At 36.1% G+C, this 21,996-nt stretch overlaps 2 protein-coding genes across 2 annotated transcripts; both read left to right on the top strand.

The window, feature by feature from the left end:
• Nucleotides 1-5,901: 5,901 nt before the first annotated feature.
• LOC104099185 (polyubiquitin) lies at nt 5,902-6,672 on the top strand. Its single transcript, XM_009606107.1, has one exon. It carries the CDS (start codon nt 5,902-5,904, stop codon nt 6,670-6,672), a length of 771 nt encoding a protein of 256 aa, XP_009604402.1.
• A 1,983-nt stretch (nt 6,673-8,655) lies between these two features.
• On the top strand, nt 8,656-10,326 carry LOC104099160 (MYB-like transcription factor ETC3). Its single transcript, XM_009606077.4, has 3 exons — nt 8,656-8,819; nt 9,778-9,865; nt 9,990-10,326. The coding sequence occupies exons 1-3, from the start codon at nt 8,768-8,770 to the stop codon at nt 10,144-10,146; spliced, it is 297 nt and encodes a 98-aa protein (XP_009604372.1). The 5' UTR covers nt 8,656-8,767; the 3' UTR covers nt 10,147-10,326.
• The last annotated feature ends 11,670 nt before the right edge of the window (nt 10,327-21,996 follow it).

The raw sequence follows: 21,996 nt of genomic DNA, 5'->3' as shown, positions 1-21,996 counted from the left end.
TAGGAAGCTATGTAGTTCGAACTCTTAAAACATACACTAAGTATATATCGGATCTTTCAAATAATAATATTTTTGGAGAATTTGATTCGAGTTTGATAACAATTTTAAAGAGTCCAAACAACATAAATGAAAATCGCTATTTCCTTGTGTATTTATTTGGATGAAGTCCATAGTTGAGCTTGTTGTAGATGCATGTGCACCTCAAAGGGGTCTAAACCTATAGGCAATTTAAACAATTCCTTTTGTCACCTCTTATTCCTCTGTATTCTTCTTTCTATTTCTTTAATTTAGTTTTATTCCTTCAAATTGGAAAAATATCAGTTGATCGTGGCTCAATGGGAAAAATTAAAAGATCTTTTTTTCTCTCTTCAAATTTCAATTGCTTCTAACATCAGAAATCGCAGCTGTAAAAGAAAGTGCTTTTGAGAATATGAAGACATAAGGAAAACTCTTAATGATAAATTTTATAATTTATTTTGCATTTCCTATTTAACTTTCCAGCGAGCAAGTAGTAATTAATACAGTAACTATTAGGATTCTTTTGATTAAAGCGATAGATCAATAATCTACAATTTGGCTTTATCTTTTGCATATTTATGACTATAGGCTATTCTCTTGGGCATATTCATATAACAATGTGCATGGCTAATAAAAGACGTCTAATAGATCTTTAATTTATTTATGTGATTAAAACAAAGAATAAAGTGCTAAGAAGTATTTCACTTTTTCTTTCTTCCTTGTTGTCCCAGTCCTTTTGCCAACTGTTGTATTTGTGGCGTTTTAATTTCCAGGCCGTGTCTGATTAGTTTCTTAATTAGGTAAACTCTCAGTTGTCATTGAAAGTGAATGATTGAAATTGTTTCTCTATTTCTATTTCTTTTTTCCTTTTCTATTTTAAAGTACCCCAAATTATCTTTGAGGAACACCAGCCTCCTGATATGCAAAGGGTTATCTTTTGGTTTATTAGTTTTAGGGTGTGATTACTTTTCTATTGTACTTGATTATATTTTAGCAAAAACAAGGTGAAATATTATGTTACCACAGTCATGTCTAAAGATCAACAAATAAAAAAAAGTTATTCTTTCGGTTTCAAACAATTATTCATTTTGATTCGGCACGATTATGAAGAGAAGTACTGTTTACTAAAGTATTTGTCTAAAGATAACGAGGGGCCTATATTTTGACTTTTGTGTCATACAATAACATGATAAAGGAGAGATGTCACTGTCCCAATTCCCCTCCGTAGGATGTCGTGATGACACTTAGTCTCTAACACTAGGTAAATCTAACACTTTGCAGAATAACTGAATAATAAACTGATCTCCAATCTCAACACATGAAATAAATATACAACTCCAAATCAATAATTACAACCCCCAAAATTCGATGGAAATAAGTCACAAGCTTCTAAGAGAAAGTACTAAGTGTATCTATACATCAAAGTTTAAAGGGAATAAAAGAACAATATAATAAGGATAGAGGGGGATTCCGAGGTCTGCGGACGCTGGCAGATATACCTTGAAGTCTCCACGTACAGTCCAGTTCACTAGTATCTAGTCTGGTAGGAAAAATCTAGATCTGCACAAAAAAACGTGCATAAGTATAGTATGAGTACACCACAACGGTACCCAGTAAGTACCAAGTCTAACCTCGGTAGAGTAGTGGTGGGGTCTAAGTCAGGGCCCTACTGGTTTAAAAGGAAAGTAAGGCAAAGGGTATAATAATATTTTGAAATAACTGAGAGTTTAATTAACGAGAAGTTCCAGAAAATAACAGCACAACAAATAGAGGTAACAACAGGGGAGTTCCCGAGGTACCACCTCGTAGTCCCAAATGTAAATATGTACGACAAGGGGATCTCCCGAGGTACCGCCTCGTAGTCTCAAAGTATATTTGCAAGACAGGGGGATCTCCCGAGGTACCGCCTCGTAGTCCCAAACTAAATATGCAAGATATGGGGATCTCCCGAGTAAACGCCTCCTAATCCCAAAGTAAATATGCAGTACAAGGGGATCCCCCGAAGAACCGCCTTATAGTCCCAAAGTAAATATGCAGTACATGGGGATCTCCCGAGGAATCGCCTCGTAGTCCCAAAGTAAATATGCAGTACAGGGTGATCTCCCGAGGAACCGTCTTGTATTCCCAAAGTAAATATGCAGCATGTAACCGAAGGAACAACAAGTAATTCAACTAAGCATGTTGAACAAATTGCAAGTAAGAGTTAAGGCACGTAGACATGCGATACTAGGCTAAACACGATCACTACATATGCTAAGGCAACTCAGTTAAGGAATTTAAAAGAAGAAAACTCAGCATGAACTGAAAATTTTCATATTTAGCCCGTGTACGCACTCGTCACCTCGCGTACACGGCGCTCACATATCACAAATTGTTACAACAGTACCAAATCCTAAGGGGATTTCCCCCCCCACAAGGTTAGGCTCCCCCACAAAGTTAGACAAGTCACTTATCTCAAATCTTGCTCAATCAATCGATAAGGATGCCTTTCTCTCGATTTTCCGACTCCGAATGGTCCAAAACAAGCCAAAAGTAATTACATACTATGAATACAACTACAAGAAACTAATTTAACTATTAATCTACGACTTTAGCAAAAAATCAAAAAATCGCTTCAAAACGTCGACCCGAGCCCACGTCTCGGAATCAGATAAAAGTCACAAAATACGAACACCCATTCGATATCGAGTTCACCCATACCAAAGTTACCAAAATCCAACACCAAGTCGCCACTCCAAATCCCAAATTAAACCTTCCAAATCCATAGCCTCAAACTCCCAAATTTAACCTTAAACACACACAATCTAGGTGGAAAAATTAATAGAAAAATAAGATTATTGCTAAAAAATTAGCACAAGGGACTTACCTCAAGAAATCTTTCGAAAATACTCTCAAAAATCACCAAACCCGAGCTTAAAATGTCCAATAATGATAAAAATCACGAGCCCTTGATTTAACTTTCTGCCAAGCACTTCCGCTTCTGCGGATACTTAACCGCATTTGCGGTATCGAAGAAGTGACAAAATTCCGCTTCTGCGGTGAGCCACTGGAACTGGGCTTCCGCTTATGTGATCTTCACCCTCGCATCTGCGCAACCGCAGGTGCGGAACTCCCCATCGCACCTGTGTACCCTTCGCATATGCGCCCCTTTTTCTCGCTTCCTCGGGGCCATGACTGCATCTGCGGCTCAGCTGGACAGTCCCAATTCCGCTTATGCTGCTCGAAGGCCGCTTCTGTGGTGCCACACCTGCGGCCCAAAATGTACAGGTGCAATTGCACCAGACACAGCAAAGCTTCAGCTATGCTCTAAGTCTAATTTGCTCCGTTAACCATCCGGAATCCACCCGAGGCCCCCGGGACCTCAACCAAACTTATCAACAAGTACTAAATCATCATATGGATTTAGTCGAGCCTTTAGATCACATCAAACAACGCTAAAAACGCGAATTGCGCATCGATTCAAGCTTAATGAACTTTAGAACTTCAAACTTCTACATCCGACGCCGAAACCTATCAAATCAAGTCCGATTGACCTCAAATTTTGTACACAAGTCATAATTGACATTACAGACCAACTACAACTTCCGGAATTGAAATCCAACCCGGATATCAAAAGGTCCACTCCCGGTCAAACTTTCCAAAAATCATCCAATTTTCCAATTTTCGCCAATTGACGCTAAAATGACCTACGGACCTCCAATTCAACATCCTAACACTCTCCTAAGACCAAAATCACCCTACGGAGCTATGAAAATCGTCGAAGCTCCATTCTCGAGTCGTCTTCACACAAATCAACCTACGGTCGATTCCTACGACTTAAACTTTCATTTTAGGGATTGTGTCCCACAACACTCCGAAACCAAAAACAAATCTTCCTGGCAAGTTACGTAACCACAAAATAAAATAAAGAGAGCAATAAATAGGGGTTCGGGGCTACTACTCTCAAGACGACCGATCGGATCATTACAATAGAATTATTGCAAAAAAATCTCAAAAATTAAAGTGAAGCCCAAACTTTTCGTTCTTTTTTTATCTGTTGTGCTTTAGAACGTTTTCTATAAATAAAAGTAGACAACATTATGTGACAACCAATAATAGGATATACTACATGACACTGAATTTGGGATGGTTAAAGTTTTCCTTAATTAATTGAAACCAACTTTGTAAATAATGTAAGTGACAGATTTAGATCCTTAAGTTACCGAGTTGTGCTCCTCAATCTTCATGTCCAATGTTACATCTACTCTTTGTATCTTAGCTAAATGCTATACAAAGACACATATAATATGAAGAGGTAAAATAGAGGAAAATACATATATAGCATGTTTGGCCGAACCCAAAAGTGCTTTTTTTTTTTCTTCTCAAAAAATACTTTTTTCCCCAACTTCACGTGTTTGGCTAAGCTTTTTTGGGGAAAAAAAGTGCTTTTGGGAATTAAGAAGTAGAAACAGAAGCAATTTTAGAAAAACAGAAAAAGTAGTTTATCCCAGAAGGCAGAGGCAGTTTTGACTTTTGTTCTTACTAAAAATATCCTTAGCAAAATATGGTATATACCAAAATAACTTACTTATTTTAAACCTAACACTTAGAATTAGAGATTATATTATCGAACTCTCCTAATGTATAAATATTTTTATTTTATTTTTAGGATAACTTTCTGATATATGGTGACTTTTGGGATGGATGCTTTTATATTTGTTGAATTATTTTTTGATATATTTAAATCATCTCGAAAGAATTAAAGTACTTTTTAATTTCATGTTTTACTTAAATAAAAATGAAAAAACTTAATTATTATCTTTAATAATAAATAGTTGAGATTAATTATTTATTTATACAATATTAAGTATTAAGTAAGTTTATTCATGTCCTTATTCATAATTTGATACTAAAAAGTACTTTTTAAAAATCTTGGCCAAACACAAATTATTGCTCCAAAGTATTTTTCAGATTGATTAGTCAAACACAAATTATTTCTTTACAAAAGTACTTATTTGAAAAACACTTTTAAAAAAAATATTTATCAAAATAAGCAGATTTAGAGTGACATACAAAAGTAAAAGACTAGTCAATTGGTTAGTTGTTTTTAGGTGAATTAGGTAAAAAGATCAAATCTTTTCTATTATAACCGTCCACATCAAGATTCACATCAAAATCTTGATGTGTTAACCCCCTTTGGCTGTTACTGCATGGCATTTGCTTAATGCAGTCATGTTTTCAAATTTCGAAGGAAGAGAAATACTCCTTTGCAAGAGCTTTGAGGCGTTTCTTCACTACTAAATTCCGTTGAATATTAAAATATATTATTCTGATGTCTCATTTTCTCCCTCACCCAAACCAATTAATGATAAGTTAATTACCTTTGGAAATTTCTCTAAACAGGGGTCAAAACCATTTTCTAACATGACTTCAATTTGACAAATCAGGAAATATTTGTGAACATACATGAAAGGGCTGCATTCACCTGCCGTGTAGGTAAATTTTGCATGTCTATATTTACGCATGCTTCATGTCAATAAGTAAATGCACCACAGTTGAATACCATTTCGATAGTGTAAATAATTTTTACACCATCAGTTAATTTAACTTGTTACAATATATTATTATTTTATTTTTTAGGTTATCATATCAAACTTACAATCAAGATTTATATGTTGCTAAAAATCAACTAATCTAATGGTAAAAATTTTTTATACCCTCGCAATGCACATAATGTAAACTCTTTTCGCACGATAGGACATGCAAAAAGTAATTCTCATTCTTCCTACATGATCTTTCGATATATATTTCATCCAATTTCTTGAACAATGCAAATACACAACACATGTACTTTCATTTATTTTTCTCCAATCACTTTACTTTCAACAATCAGTTCGTACAATGATGAATATCACCATTGTTATGGGTGAAAGTGAATTTTCTATAGAAGTAAGCCCACAAGAGTCAATTCTTGAAACAAAACAAAAAATAGAAAACCTCTTAGGTGTGCCAGTGGCTTCCCAAAATCTCTCAGTTTTTGGATTTGAATTATTGGATGGACTATACATCCAAGGTTATCCAATAATTACTCAAGGTACAAAAATCCATCTAACTATATTCCAAAATAGTACTACTATTGCAGAAACATCCTTACAGCAGATTGGAAAATTCCAAATTATTGTGAACATTTCAGCTAGAAAAATCAACATAGACATTGACAGGACTGAAACTGTCCGAAGCCTAAAAGAAAAAATTCACATAATTGATGGAACCCCAATAAGGAGAATGGCTCTTTACTTCTCTGGAAATGAATTAAACGATGATTATCGGAGTTTAATTGAATATGGGGTTCAAGAATTTTCAGAAATAATTGTATTTTTAAAGACTATGTCGCGAATGGTTACTGATCCACCTTCAAGAGGACTGAGTCTAGTGGTGCAAACTTCGTCTAGTTTGCTAAATGCAGCAAAAATTCCAGTGGAAATGAGTGATTTGGGTACTGTTAATAATTTGAGACAACTATTATTGGATCGAAAAATTCTGCCTATGGATGAATATATTTTCATACACAAACAAAGAATTATGAGGGATAGTTGTAGTCTTCGTTGGCATGGTGTTGAAAATGGGGATTTCGTCTATGTTTTTAAAGGGTCTGTTAGTAGGGAAGCATGTTGAGACAACAGCCTATGTTAATTAGTAACATAAAAAAGAATCACTATTTCCTGACTTTATATTTATGCCTATTAGTATATGGCTAATGATCTATGTCATTATGTTGAATGGTAACTTGTTTAAGTGTATTATTGGCATAATCTGTTCTTGTTAACAGATAGTAGTATCTTTTAGAATTAGTATTTGTCGTTTGTGTTTATCCTTTAGATTATATAGATATTAAAGTAACTTATAGATTAGAGTTATCATTTAGTTAGTTTTTACTGTGTTTAGATTTGAATAAGTCTCCTGAAACAAGTATAATCCAATCTCTTTAAGTGTTTATCTGTATGGCCATTTTATCAAAAAGTTTAAGCTATATATATTAAATGGCTAAATACATAGTTTACCCATCAACCTTTCAGCGAAATCTCTGTTACACACCTCTCTTTCACGAGAAACTTTTTACACACTCAACCTTTTAAAAGTGTGCCTAAGACACACTGCTTTTGACCAGATAACACTTGGGTGTTTACACACAAAAAAAGCACGTAAAACCCGTAAAAACTCATATTTTTTGTCTTCTTTCCCCACATGAACCCCTCCCCCTCCCTCTGGTCTTCTTCCTCAGACCACCCTCCCCCTCATCTTCTTCCCCAAATAGAATTTTTGAAAGAACATAAAATTTAAGATCTAAAATTGAGCGATTTTTGTTGGTTTATTGTCCAAATTTTGTGAAACCATTTATTTGTGATAGATTTAAAAGGTTTAACAGTAGTATTGAAGGTTTGGTAAAAAAAATCTAGAATCCACCATTGTTGGGGATTAAAAAAAGCTTGAAAATTCAATTGGGTCTTGTTGATTATTAGGTTGTTGAATTCAATTTGTTGCTCGATTATTTTCGACTAGTTGTTTAGATAGTGTGATTGAATTTTGATGTTGTTGAAAACTTTCTCACAAACAACTATGGTAGAAGCAACAATGGTGCTTAAGATAGAAAATGGGAAGATGAAGAAGATCAGTTTTAATTGTAATTTTTAATATTTTTTCCTTTTTAGAGTCAATGACATGTGTCACGACCTTATTAGGGCGTGACTTTCATGTTATCTAAAAAATTGATCAAGCACAAAAGTGGTGTGTCTTAGACACACTTTTGAAAGGTATGTAAAAGATTTTCCGTGAACGTGAGGTGTGTAACAGAGATTTCGCTGTAAGGTCGATGAGTAAATTATGTATTTTGCCTATATTAAATAGATAATATTTCTTTAGAATTTTGTCTTTAACACATCCATTCATATGCAGGTCTTGTTCTTTTTCATGTGCCAAGCATGTAAAAATTCTTTTGGATAATGGACGCCGATGAGACTCGTAACAAGAACCTCATTTAAAAATTTAAGTTATTCAAGATAACACATTACTTACTAATTATGTCTTCAATATCACTATTACCAGAGGCTGATCCAGAATTTTAAGCTTATGAGTTCCTATATCAATCTCAAGTTAATCTGCATGATAACTGGACCAACGAACTGGGTTCCAAGTTAAATATTCTTATAATTTTAATGAATTTTTTAGTTCAAATACAAAATTTATGTAAAAGTTACTGGGTTTACGAGAACCCATAACGTTTGCTCTAGATCCGCCCCTGACTATTACCCCGTCATAAAAAAAATACTGTAGAAGGTATAAATGAAATTGTTATTAACCTATAATGATATCCAATAAATAAGGGGTATTAAGTTGTGTTTTAGCTCGTCTTGTAAATCAAAAAGTTAAGTCAAAACAAAAATAATTTTGACATTGAGAACTAGTTAGCTAGTAGTAACGCTTTTTGTTTGGTGAAAATCTCCACAAAGAATTTCCAACTAACCCTTTGATTTTATGTATCCACCTACCCCAATTTATTGGACCACCACACACTTCTCTGTAACTACCATTCTTCTTATTTTTTGTCGTTTTTTATATTCACTGAACTCTCAGTCTCTTGCAAAATCAGAACCACCCACGAGGACCCCTTCTTTTAGATTCTTTTTGCTCTTCTATTTCTATATATACATAATGTACCTATTCAAGCTTGTTATTTCTACTCTTCTTTACTCCTCCATTTCTAGCTATTCTAATGGCAGATGAACAATCGAGCACATCAAATAATGCCTGCGTGGTCTCAGCTGGTAACTTTTCATAGTACTTGTTTTTCTAGCAAAAGCTCTTTCTCTTTCTGCTTGTCAGTTTATTTTAAGGAATTTAGAGCACAATTATAATAAGTACACTTTTCATTATCGTTTGAGAGGAGAGAGGTGCTAGCTCATAGCTCCATATTTGATATTTTCTCTGTTACACATTACATGGGAGGCGATGTTATTTTCTGGTTGGTTGATTTAAGCTTGGTGAGGCTAAGTTGTTGGGCAATGATTTGAATTATGATGTTTTGGAGAAAGTGAAATTGAATCAAGAGTGGCCGCGTACAATGCCCTCCAAGCAAAAGAGTTATGCTGATTGTAACAGCCCAGCACATTAGTGATATGCCCGCTTCGGCTTAGACGAGCACGGCTTTAAAATGCGTCACTATAATCTAAGGCTTGTTTGCTTATATACCCAACATTTCTTCCGTATTTTGTCGATGTGAGATTCATCTAGGGTGTCACATACACCCCCTTAGGGACTCAGCTCGCTGAGGTTTGCCGCACCATCGTTCAAGATTGCATGCGGAGTGGCTCTGATACCATATGTAACAGCCCAACTGGTTAGTGATATTGTCTGCTTTGGGACTAGACCCGCACGTCTTAAAAATACGTTATTAGGGTCCAAGACTTGTTTACTTATATATCCAATATCTCTCCCGTATTTTGTCGATGAAAGATTCGCCCGGAATATTACAAGAAGGGTTGATGATGATTGATGTGGTTATCTTAATGATAATGTGTATGTTACCGGCCCCTACCTTCAGAATTAGAGCTTTAGAAGCAACTTTATGATATAATTCCGTACATCAATGTAACTATACTTAAATGGCACAAATAACAAATATTTTCCTTTGCTAGACTTTTGGATTCCAAAATACTATATACTCTACATCCGCTTGTGAATATGACAAATGATATTTATGAATTCATGTTCTTTTGCATGTAGAGACCACCACCGAAGAAACCTCTAAACTTCAATTTTCAGAAGATGAGGAAATGCTCATTGCAAAAATGTTTAACTTGGTTGGGCAGCGGTACGTACATAATCTGAATCTCTCTGTGTGTTTTATGTTTTCTTCTTTTCTATAACTTGTAATTATTCCAATATTTAATTCTGTTCATTTTTTACGTTAATTAAAAATTATTATGGTTCCTTAGGTGGTCATTAATTGCTGGAAGAATCCCAGGAAGAACTCCTGAAGAAATTGAGAAGTACTGCAACTCGAGATACGTAATCCATAAGCCAGCAAAATGCTTGAAAATTTCCTCCTCCATTAATGAAGAAAGACGGAAGTTTGAAAACAACCTCTCCTAATCTTGAAATTTTACATGCAAATTTAGCGGCGGATCTAGGATTTAAAGATGGCGGGTGCCATAAATTTCTTTAATATACACCTTCTAATGATTAATATAGAGATTGTTAGGAATGTATACTCGGTTCGGTTCCGTCTCTTTTGAGATTATTCGGGTCAACTTAATAGGCATTTTTTATTTACACGGGTGAAAATTATATCTCAAATATCAAGACAAATGTAATTAGCATTTTATACCGAAATCATACCTTTATTATTAACAGCACAAGTAAAATCAACACGTTCACTAGGAAAATTACTTTTTTTTTTGTATATTTAAAATAAGTTTGCGCAAGTAGAATAATATCTTCAATTTAATAATTACACCCATTAGAACAAGAAAAATAAAAAAAAAACATTTTCAATTGGTAAATTACCCCCTCATATATAAGTAAATCTAGAATTAGATGAAATATAAATTCTCACTAATCAAAATCATAAATTTCATGTTTTTTCTAAGCAATATTTACAAAATTTTATCATAATTTAATAGTAAGGAGATTTCCATTGAACTAGTTACAAATTTATTGAGACCCAAGTCTTTCGATTTTGAAAGAAGAAAACTCGTAAATTTGAGATTAAGAGAAATACTTATATTTATGGGATTTTAAAATTTTGGAGTCTCTTTTTTGAATTCGCTAGAAGTCACAGAAAAACTAATAGAATCAAGAAAAGAGAAAATAAGAAAATAAGAAGAAAAAAAAAAGGAAATTGAGAGATAACCGAAAAGGGAAACGTATGATACAAAAGGAAATAAAAAGCACAAAAAAGGGAGCCAAATAAAGATTAACATAAATTTGAACTTGGGGCTTACACAAAAAAGCTTTCAAAGGTCTCTCAACCATGACACCTTTGTTTAGTTTGTGATTGCGGGTAGCAGGATCTTATATTTAACATAATTTAAGAAAATTCAACATTGGTATATACAATTTTATCAAACTAGCCGGTGCCAATGCAATCTAAGTTTCGTCTGGTTATTATGGTTTGTGGTTTAAGTTGTAGCATCACGTCAACTCAAATGTGACATTACTGTGTACAAGTGAAACCGAGCCCATGAGACGTCTCGATTTTTGATGAAGTAAAAGGAGGAAGAGGCGTGACTGTAAGGGACCGGAATCGAGGCAACGAGCCCCTCGAGCCGGGGTCTGGGTAAAATGCCTGCCCTCGGGAGTATCGGAGCCACGACCCCATGATCAGTTCGAATCCAAAATATCTCGGAGATCATTACCAGATAATCGAGCATGACCAACAAAAGGCCGTGATATCCGTGACCAGTCGAATGTCACTGCGTGAATCTCGGCACGTATCGGCAAAAAATTGGTGATTAGTTAAACGAAAGATTTTTACCTTTTATGAAATTGCACTTAGGGTAAAACTCCCCTACTATATGAAGGGGGTCTGATTATTCATTAGGCACACTGTAACACATATATCAACGCAATATATTTTTATTTTCCGTGTTATTCAAAGTTCTTACTTTTATTCATCAATTCTTCAATAACGTGAGCCTGGGATCGAAGGCAGTCATTTCATTAAGCTGTTACTAAGTCTGGGATCACTCCTCTTGATTGGTTTGACAATTTATTACCATCCTTTATCTGTTTAATCTAACGCAATTTATCATTTGTATTGAATTAACCCACGTATCCTTAAAATTACTTATAAATTTAATTATCCATTTTTTAGGGTAAACAGTTTGACGCCCACCGTGGGGATAAGGATAATAGTGGCAATTTGATATAAATTTTTATAACACACACTATTTTACACTTGTTCTTTGAGCTTTTAATTTCAGGTCAAATTAAAAATATCGAACTCCCAATCTACCCATTTAAACGTGGATGCTGAGTCCGGCCGCCATGGCAAAAACAACAACGTGGTACCCAGCAACGAGGTGTCCCCTGCTGACCCCAACGGAGTCCCAGTCGCTGATCCAATCGATGCTAACTCACACGTGACTATCGAAGCAAACTTGCCTACTGACCCCGAAAATAACATTCGCGAGGGAGCCCGGTTGATAGCCTGGAGTACACACGACGACGAAGGTGATGGGATCAACTTGCGTGTGATCTTCGAAATGTTATAGGCTCAACAGACAGCGATAGCCCAGTTGCAGAACCAAAGTCGAGCCCTCAGAAGAGTTGAGCCTGAATTGTCCGAGGAAAACGCCCGCAGAAATGAACCGGCCATAGCAAGGTCGGGTGAAGCAGAACCCGAGACCAACCCCGAGATAATAAAGATGCTTGAGCAACTGACAAAATGGGTAGAATCGGGAGAAAAAAAAATCGAAGCCAACGACAAACAAGTAGAGACCTATAACTCCAGGGTCGACCAAATCTCGGGAGTGCCACCGATACTGTTACACCCCATGTTTTTGTACATGAAAGTACGCCGTAAGTCAAGTGATGTAAGCTCAGAAATGAGATTCTATTTGAAAGTATATAAAGTGATCTAATGATATTACATCCCGTATTTTCGTTCAACATACAAACGACTAGGTTGAGGACGAATGCACTTAAATGTGAGAAAGGAGATTTTGGACAAATAAAAATGAGCTACTTGCTTACCCGACATGCTTGCTTTACCAACTTACTTTCCGTCCTACTTGCTTGAGCTACTCGACACATGTCTAAATTATTTAATAAGGATGAGACACATGTTTCAAAATAGAAAATGGACCAACATGAATCACCTACTTGATTAAGTAGGTGACAAGTAGGTGCATCACTTACTTAGAGCTTGTGGATAAAATTAAAATGGAATGGAAAATGATAGAGATGGGCAAGTATTGGGGCAGCCCAAGACCCATCTTCCCAAGCCCATTAGTGGGGCCATATAAACATAGATATATCTCAATTTTACTTAGAAAATAATTCATAATCCCTCTCTCTCTATTGCAATGTGAAAGATCCCAAAATATCATCCCAAGATCTCTCTCAAAGTTATCCTAGGGTTCAAGACCAAATCCACAAGTTGGTAAGGCGATTTCTCTTTTGGAAGATCGAGATCACCTAGTTATCTCTCTAGTTTGTTGTTTGGGGTAAAAAGCTTATTTGAGATTGAAGTAAAACTTAGTTGGATGAGTATTCTTGATGCCAAGGTAAGGTTTAACTTCTCCTATATGTATGTAAGATCATCTATGTATATCTAGTTGATTTGATAAAGAAAACTTGTGAAGTAAATTGAACTTCATGTTGAAGTGTTGTAGTTGCTGGACTATTTTGGAGTTGAATTCTTGATGTTTTATGGCTGGAAATCAGTAGAAATAACTTGAGAATACTATTGCTATTGTGGTTGATGTGTTTGGAAGAAGAGAAGGCTTGGAAGGTGCAAGTTAGAACTTGGTTGTTGGGTGAGATGGTGTGGAATGTTTTGGTGATGTATTGTAATGAATATGAGGTTTTATATATATATATATATATATATATATATTTGTTGACATTCTTGACATGTTGGTCTTGTTTGTGGATTTGAGAAAAATGAAAAGAATAAGGGGAGGTGATGCCCAAAATTTTGTAGATGATCTAGTCTCTCATTTGTGTGGAGTTCTAGCTTTTGTAAGCCTAACAATGGTCCCTTATTGTTTGTTGTAGATTGAAGTACTAACAGGCTAAACCGACGTCGTGTGGTTAGGTAAACGACAAAGGTATGTTAAGGCTATCCCTTCTTTTCTTTTGGCATGATTCATATGATACAAACTAAACGAGAAAACACGCAACTTTTACAAATGACATTATTCTTAAATGTACTAGGGGTTCCTATGTTCTTGATTCCCCATGTGTCCTATTATTCTATCGTCTGTTCATGGGTCTCAGAAAAATACGTAAGTTGATAAAGTTTATTTCATGATATTAATCGAAGGCATAATGATTTTATGACATTCCGAGAGATCTTATTGACTTACTTCTCAAGCATTGCATTCATTTATACAAGTACATTGACCCATGATCAGATGGCGTTATATACGCTTATATTATATGTATATGGGGTATGGGGAAATATTATGGCGTTATATACGCATTACCACCTATTAGCTGGTATACGTTGATGATTTCGCCCACAGAAGCCGAGATGATATGATGGGATGCCCTCAGAGGCTTGATGATATTATGTACTCATATACCTATGTATGGTATGACATTTACACGCATATGTATGATATTATAAATGTTTCACTATTCATAGAGAAATTCAGACTTACATGTTGAGTTCTTTATATCATGTTTCTTTCATACTTTACATACTCGGTACTTTATTTGTACTGGCATTCTTTTTGCCTGGGGATACTGCGTTTCATGCCCATAGGTCCCGATAGATAGGTTGACAGTCCTCCTAGTAGGCTATCAGCTCAACGGAAGGAGTTGGTGCACTCCACTTGCTCCGGAGTTACCTATTTGGTCAGTATGATTTGGATATGTATTGATTGGTATGGCTGGCCCCTGTCCTAACCTTTATGACGTTTATGTACTCTTAGAGGCTTGTAGACAGATGTCATGTATATAGATACTTATATGGCTTTATCGGCCTATGTTTTGAGTGTACAAATGATCATGTAGGCCTTATAGGCTCGTATGTCACGTGTATAGGTTTTTATATCATGTTGGGTCGTCCAATGTCTAGTATTCCCTTATATTTTATTCTAGTTATTTCATGATAGCCCTTCTGACCCATTTACCTATGATGGTGTGATAAGAAAGATATGTTACGTTGGTACTCGGTTGAGTAAGGCACCGGGTGCCCGTCGCGACCCTCCGATTTGGATCGTGACAAAAATGGTATCAGAGTAGTTCTGTCCTAGGGAATCTACAAGCCGTGTCTAGTAGAGTCTTGTTAATGGGTGTGTTGTGCACCACACTTATAAGCAGGAGGCTACAGGGCATTTAGGACTATCACTCTTTCTTCTTACTCTTGATCTTGTGATAGAGCCCAGCTGTAAGAATTCAAACTCCTAAATTCTATTTTATTCGTAATACAGCGATACCTACATTTAGAAAGACAGCTGGTAAGAGATTGACTGTGGTTCTGGAAGAGTTGAGTCAGAGGAACTCGATTTTGCATCAAGCTTATGATGAGTAAATGTGAGGTCTTTAGTAGATCTTGTGTGTACTAAGACGTCTAAGCTTCTTGATAAGGAGCCCTAAGGCATGAATATCTATCCACCCATATGGTTTAAAGCAACGAGAGAATTATAAGGTCGATACAAGTTTCAACAAGTAAAAGAAGCAAGGTGAAGAAGGGTACGAGGTACCCAATTAGTGAAGATTATCAGTATTTACAATTCAGCCAGAGAAATATAAGTATTTTGAGTTACCTTTAATTGTAATAGAGGTATGTACAATTGGCCACACCCATCTCAGTTAAGCTTCATGGGAGCCAACAGATATAGTTAAAAGAAGGACGGGATTCCAGGATCCAGCTGGGGTTAGAGTAACCCATAATGGTGGAAGGATTGTTAGTGTTAGTTGACATTTCCGAAGGATATTACAATCGTGGTAATAATTGTCCTTGTGATATACCCAGATGGTGTAATCTAGGATAGTACAGCTAGATATGAATACTAGAATGTTTAAAAATTACAAAGATAGGCACTTGAATTCTAGAAGGGATAAATATTTACCTTAGTATGGCTCATGTCCCTAGTAAAGAGAGAATGTTAGGCGACCCGAAGAGCTAGTGGATGGAGAAAGGGGAGCTAAAAGCAAAAGAATATTTTGTTAAAGCTTTCAGAATAAAGTGATAGACAAAAATATTAGAAGGAGAATAATAAGAGAGTAAATGAAGCATTATGAGCATGGTGTGATAAGTGAATGATAACGGCAAATCAAAATATGATAGGATGATAGAATCTATAGTCAAATGAAGGAAAAGACAAGAGGTGACAGGCCTTGAGGCAATAAAAGAGTATAAGCGATAAAGTCATATCTCCATTTTGAGAAATGAGTTTGTGACTCCAACGTGATTACCAGAGGGAAAAGTTAGACCCACGGAGTAATAGAAATCAGTATGGGCTAGTGAATAAGATAAACTGAACATGAATGAGGGACCGAAGGATTTTATAATAGTCGGCATCGTGAGAATTTCAGAGATAGCGTTCCGGTTATAATACAATGGACAACAAAGGAGTAACCTTTAAAGTTCATTTAGGAAGACGCTTCCCTAAAGCAAGCATTGTGAGCAGAATTAGGCTTAAGGGACTAAGTGTGCCACTTACACTAGGTGTTACCCTCGTGAGTAAGAAATTTCGTTATCTTTGATATAGAAGGATTACTATAAGGCGAGTAAGAGTCAGTGAATATGTGAAAAGATGCCAAAGATGAAGAGAGGGGGAAAGATGGTATGATATGGTATTAAGTAGGAGTTATATGGTTCAGGGAACAATGGAATAGTAAAGTAAGAATGCAATAAAAATGAGAAAGGGATGAGATTGCACTTAGTCAAATCCCACTGATAGGTTACGACTCCAGATCATTACGCAAGCATGATGGCAGGGAGGATTTTATTAATAAATAAGTACGAATGAATACTTGATACATAAGGAGCCAGTGCGAGAGGTAAGTTAAGTCAAAGGACATATCCCAAGAGAGATTACGCGGAATATAGATATGAGAATGGACCAACGAGTAGTTAGTAGTTGATTCAGGAAGAGCCTAGTTATGGCTAGACAAGAGGATACAGACAAACCAGTAGATCGTGCAAGATAAACATAGTGAAACCCAATATGGTGAATTCAGTCTCGCAGTTATGACATTGTAATCCTTGAGAAATATTCGGATAGGTGTTACGGAAATAAAAGAGAGTTCCACTGGCAAGACAATCAAAATATCGGTTCAAAAGCAACCCTACAAGCACAAGGGCATGGAGGTAAGTAACTAAGGATAATTATAGGCGAGGAAGATCATAAAAAAAAATCCGTCGAGTATACGATGTAATAAGCTCGTAGCTTTACAAGAGTCAGAGGTACCTGGATCTGCACACAAGGTGCAGGGTGTAGCGTGAGTAAAACCAACTCAATAAGTAACAAATTTAACCTTTGGACTGAAAGGTAGTGACGGACTCAGTAGGTACAGTTCAATATAGAAATAACAGTACAAAAATGTAGGCATGCTTTCAAGTTCAACAGTTAAACTCAAGTAAAGTAAAATAGATCAAATTCTTAATGATATGAGGAGTATGAACTCTTTACATCTACATGCCAGTGCACATGTTGTATGCGATGCACCACGCTGAAAGCCTCGTGTACTCATACTCTCAGAATACTCAGTCACTCAGTACTGTCTATGGCCAATCCAACCCAGGGAAGATCCATCCCATATATATATATATATATATATATATATATACACACACACACACACACACATCAACAGACAGTCAGTCACTCAGTACTGCATAAGGCCAATCCAGCCCAGGGGAAGATCCATCCCCAAATATAAATGATTCAGACAAGATCCATGTCTAGGGAAGATCCATCCCTCAATATAATCAACAGTCTCACTACAACATTGTATGCACTCCATAAAAAAGCGGCACCTACCATGGCTAATGAAAGGGAAGTGAAAAAAAAAATCCAAAAGTGACATTTGAGATCATATGAGTTACAGGAAATTCTAGTATTTGTGGGCACTAAGATAAGCCAATTATTCATGCAGCAGGTAGCAGAATGACCAGGAAAAGTAATTGCTTACGTTTAAAGAAAGTTGAGAAGGAACAAAAAGAATTATTTTATCAATGACCCATAGTTATTACGTTATAAACACATTTAAGATTTTGGAGTATTATCCATGCAACATATATGTTAACATTTATACAGTCGTAGAAGACTCCGATATAAGTTAAAAGAAAGAATTGATCCCGGGTCATAGACAAAGGATTGAATTGTTAGAAGAGTATATCATGGATATTTCATAGCGTCCATGAAAGGCTAAAGTAATAACTAATACCCTGAGCCAAAGATCGGAAGATAGCTTAAGCCTACATAAAGGCTGGGAGAGAAGAGGAAACTAACGAGTTACATCAACTAAGTAAACCAGGAGTCTGATTATTGGACCTAAATAATTATAGAAATCGTGATTGAAACCATTGCAGAATCACTCTTAATATCAGAGGTACAAGAGAGATAGTACATCAACCATATTCTATAATGGCTCTACGATAGATCCAGTTAGAAGAGTATCAGCCTCATAGGAAGTCAATATGAAGCTTCCATCGGATTGTGTATGCACCAGAGGTGCAAGTATTATAGTAGAGCTTCAATTTGTGGATGTGAATTATACCTATGTGAAAGGGAGGTTATGATAAAGATGGAAGATACGATACGGGATTTTAAGGTATGTAAGGTAAAGGTAAAGAAGGTACGAGATACTCACGTGCAGAAAGTTGTGAATAGTCCGTACTTCAAATAGAGGGCTAGAAGCACTGAGATTCAGTATCAAGAAATGTTAGCGGTGTCGACAGTGATATATCTACCAGCCTATGGTTTCCAGGTACCGAGAGGTCTAGTTAAGAGAGTAAAAAAGAGTTAGAGACAATGTGATATCTCGCTTGAGGTTCCAGAATAACATAAGGAAATCTATGGTGCAAGCAAGTTAGAAGAGGTTGCGAGTAGTATAAATATATATGTGTAGGTCGCAAGTTAAAGTATGGTAGAGAGACAAGGTTTTAGGAAGACATGAGTAAGGATAAGAAAAGACGAGTGAGAATAGGTAAGTCCTCGGGATTAAGCCCATCAAAGCAAGAGAGCTGATGGTTTTCGTAAGTTATAGAAAGCTCAATATAGCATGGGTGAACTCAGAGGAGTCTAAGACTATGAGCATTTAGAAGAAATGAAATGTTGCCCTAGTAGTAGAATAAGGGTGTAATTGTGAAAGAAAAGAGGATGACATTTAGACATTTGATTGAGTAATGGGGAAGCATTAAAGGACTTAGATTTATACATATAGGATAAGCAACGAGAGTAACCTGGAGTTTGGTAGTAGACCTCAGTAACAATAAACTGAAGTAAAAGTTATGGTATAGTATGACCTACTTAGATGTAGTAAAGCCATAAACGACTAGAGGGACAACTTGTCATAATTCTGTATATGTTCACAAAGTGAGACCTGGAGATTGGCTAAAAGCTAGATGAAAAATGAGAGAAGAGTCTCATAGGCGCACATACAAGGACAAAGTGGTACAAACTGCATGATATAAGGTACCAATAGTTACGAGATTGGAAGAATTACGACCACAAGTCATGGTGTGAGAAAGAGGCCTAAAGGGGGGAACGCCCTGGCCTTTGGATTTATTCACAGAACAGTTGCCTAGATGGAAATGAGAGAATTAAAGTATTTTCAAGAGCTATAGGTTATGAGAATGATAAGTGCATCAGTCAATATTCGAGGACGAATGTTCTAAAGGGGGGAATGATGTTATATCCCATGTTTTCGAACGTGAAAGTACGCCATAAGTCAATTGATGTAAGCTCATAAATGAGATTCTCTTTGTAAGTATATAAAGTGATTTAATGATATTACATCCCGTATTTCCGTTCAACATACAAACGACTAGGTTGAGGACGAATGCACTTAAACGTGATAAAGGAGATTTTGGACAAATAAAAATGAGCTACTTGCTTACCCGACGTGCTTGCTTCACCAACTTATTTTCCGTCCTACTTGCTTGAGCTACTCGACACATGTCTAAATTATTTAATGAGGATGAGACACATGTTTCAAAATGGAAAAAGGACCAACATGAATCACCTACTTGATTAATTAGGTGGCAAGTAGGTGCATCACCTACTTAGAGCTTGTGGATCAAATTAAAAGGGAATGAAAAAGAATAGAGATGGGCAAGTCTTGGGGCAGCCCAAGACCCATCTTCCCAAGCCCATTAGCGGGGCCATATAAACATAGATATATCTCAATTTCACTTAGAAAACAATTCAAAATCCCTCTCTCTCTCTCTCTATTGCAACGTGAAAGAGCTCCAAAATATCAGCCCAAGATCGCTCTCAAAGTTATCCTAGGGTTCAAGACCAAATCCACAAGTTGGTAAGGTGATTTCTCTCCTGGAAGTCAAGATCACCTAGTTATCTCTCTAGTTTGTTGTTTGGGGTAAAGAGCTTATTTGAGCTTGATGTAAAACTTAGTTGGATGAGTTTTCTTGCTTCCAAGGTAAGGTTTAACTTCTCCTATATGTATTTTAGATCATCTATGTATATCTAGTTGATTTGATAAAGGAAACTTGTGAAGTAAATTGAACTTCATGTTGAAGTGTTGTAGTTGCTTGACTATTTTGGAGTTGAATTATTGATGTTTTATGGCTGGAAATCAGTAGAAATAACTTAAGAATACTATTGCTATTGTGGTTGATGTGTTTGGAAGAAGAGAAGGCTTGGAAGGTGCAAGTTAGAACTTGGTTGTTGGGTAAGATGGTGTGGAATATTTTGGTGATGTATTGTTATGAATATGAGGTTAGATATTGATATATAAAAATATATATATATATATATATGTTGACATTCTGGACATGTTGATATTGTTTGTGGATTTGAGGAAAATGAAAAGAACAAGGAGAGGTGCTGTCCAAAATTTTGTAGATGAGCTAGTCACTCATTTGTGTTGAGTTCTAGCTTCTATAAGCCTAACAATGGTCCCTTAATGTTTGTTGTAGATTGAAGTACTAACGGGTTGAACCGACGTTGTGTGGTTAGGTAAACGACAAAGTTATGTTAAGGCTATCCTTTTTTTTCTTTTGGCATGATCCATATGATATAAACGAAACGAGCAAATGCACAACTTTTACAGGCTATCCTTTTTTTTCTTTTGGCATGATCCATATGATATAAACGAAACGAGCAAATGCACAACTTTTACAAATGACATTATTCTTAAAAGTACTAGGGGTTCCTATGTTCTTGATTCTCTATGTGTCCTACTATTCTATCGTCTGTTCATGGGTCTCAGAAAATGCGTAAGTTGATAAAGTTTATTTCATGATATTAATCTAAGGCATAATGATTTTATGACATTCCGAGAGATCTTATTGACTTACTTCTCATGCATTGCATTCATTTATATATGTACATTGATCCATGACTAGATTACATTATATACACGTATATTATATGTATATGGGGTATGGGAAAGGTTATGGCGTTATATACGTATCACCACCTGATCAGTTGGTATACGTTGATGATTTCGCCCACAGAGGTCGAGATGATTTGATGGGATGCCTTCAGAGGCTTGATGATGTTATGTACTCATATACCTATGCATGGTATGACATTTACACGCATATGCATGACATTATAAATGTTTCACGATTCACAGAGATATTCAGACTTACATGTTGAGTTCTTTACACCATGTTTCGTTCTGTCCCGACCCAAAACCTAACCCATCGTGATGGCGCCTATCATGATACTAGGCAAGCAGACATCTCCAAAACACTTTCAACATTTAATATAAATGAATTAAAATATTTAAAAATAACCGAAGTCTTTCATAAAAACGGGGTAAAACACAAAGCATAAGTGCGAAAAAATAGCCCGACATCGTGGTGTCACTGAGTCATGAGCATCTAGATATCCAGTCTAATACAAACAATGTCTAAGTATCAATATAGAAAAGAAAGAAACATAGAAAGAGAGACAAGGTCTGCGGACGCCGGCAACTACCTCGTAGTCTCCGATAGTCGATCGCACACGAACTCAACGACCTCCATGATCAAACACACCTGGATCTGCACATGAAGTGCAGGGTGTAACATGAGTACAACCAATTCAGCAAGTAACAGAAATAAATAAGAAACTGAGAAGGTAGTGACGA

Source organism: Nicotiana tomentosiformis, chromosome 7, assembly GCF_000390325.3.
Source record: "Nicotiana tomentosiformis chromosome 7, ASM39032v3, whole genome shotgun sequence".
NCBI classification, from domain to species: Eukaryota; Viridiplantae; Streptophyta; class Magnoliopsida; order Solanales; family Solanaceae; genus Nicotiana; species Nicotiana tomentosiformis.
The sequence above is the reverse complement of the archived record's forward strand: the minus strand, read 5'-3'. Positions and strand labels throughout refer to the sequence as shown.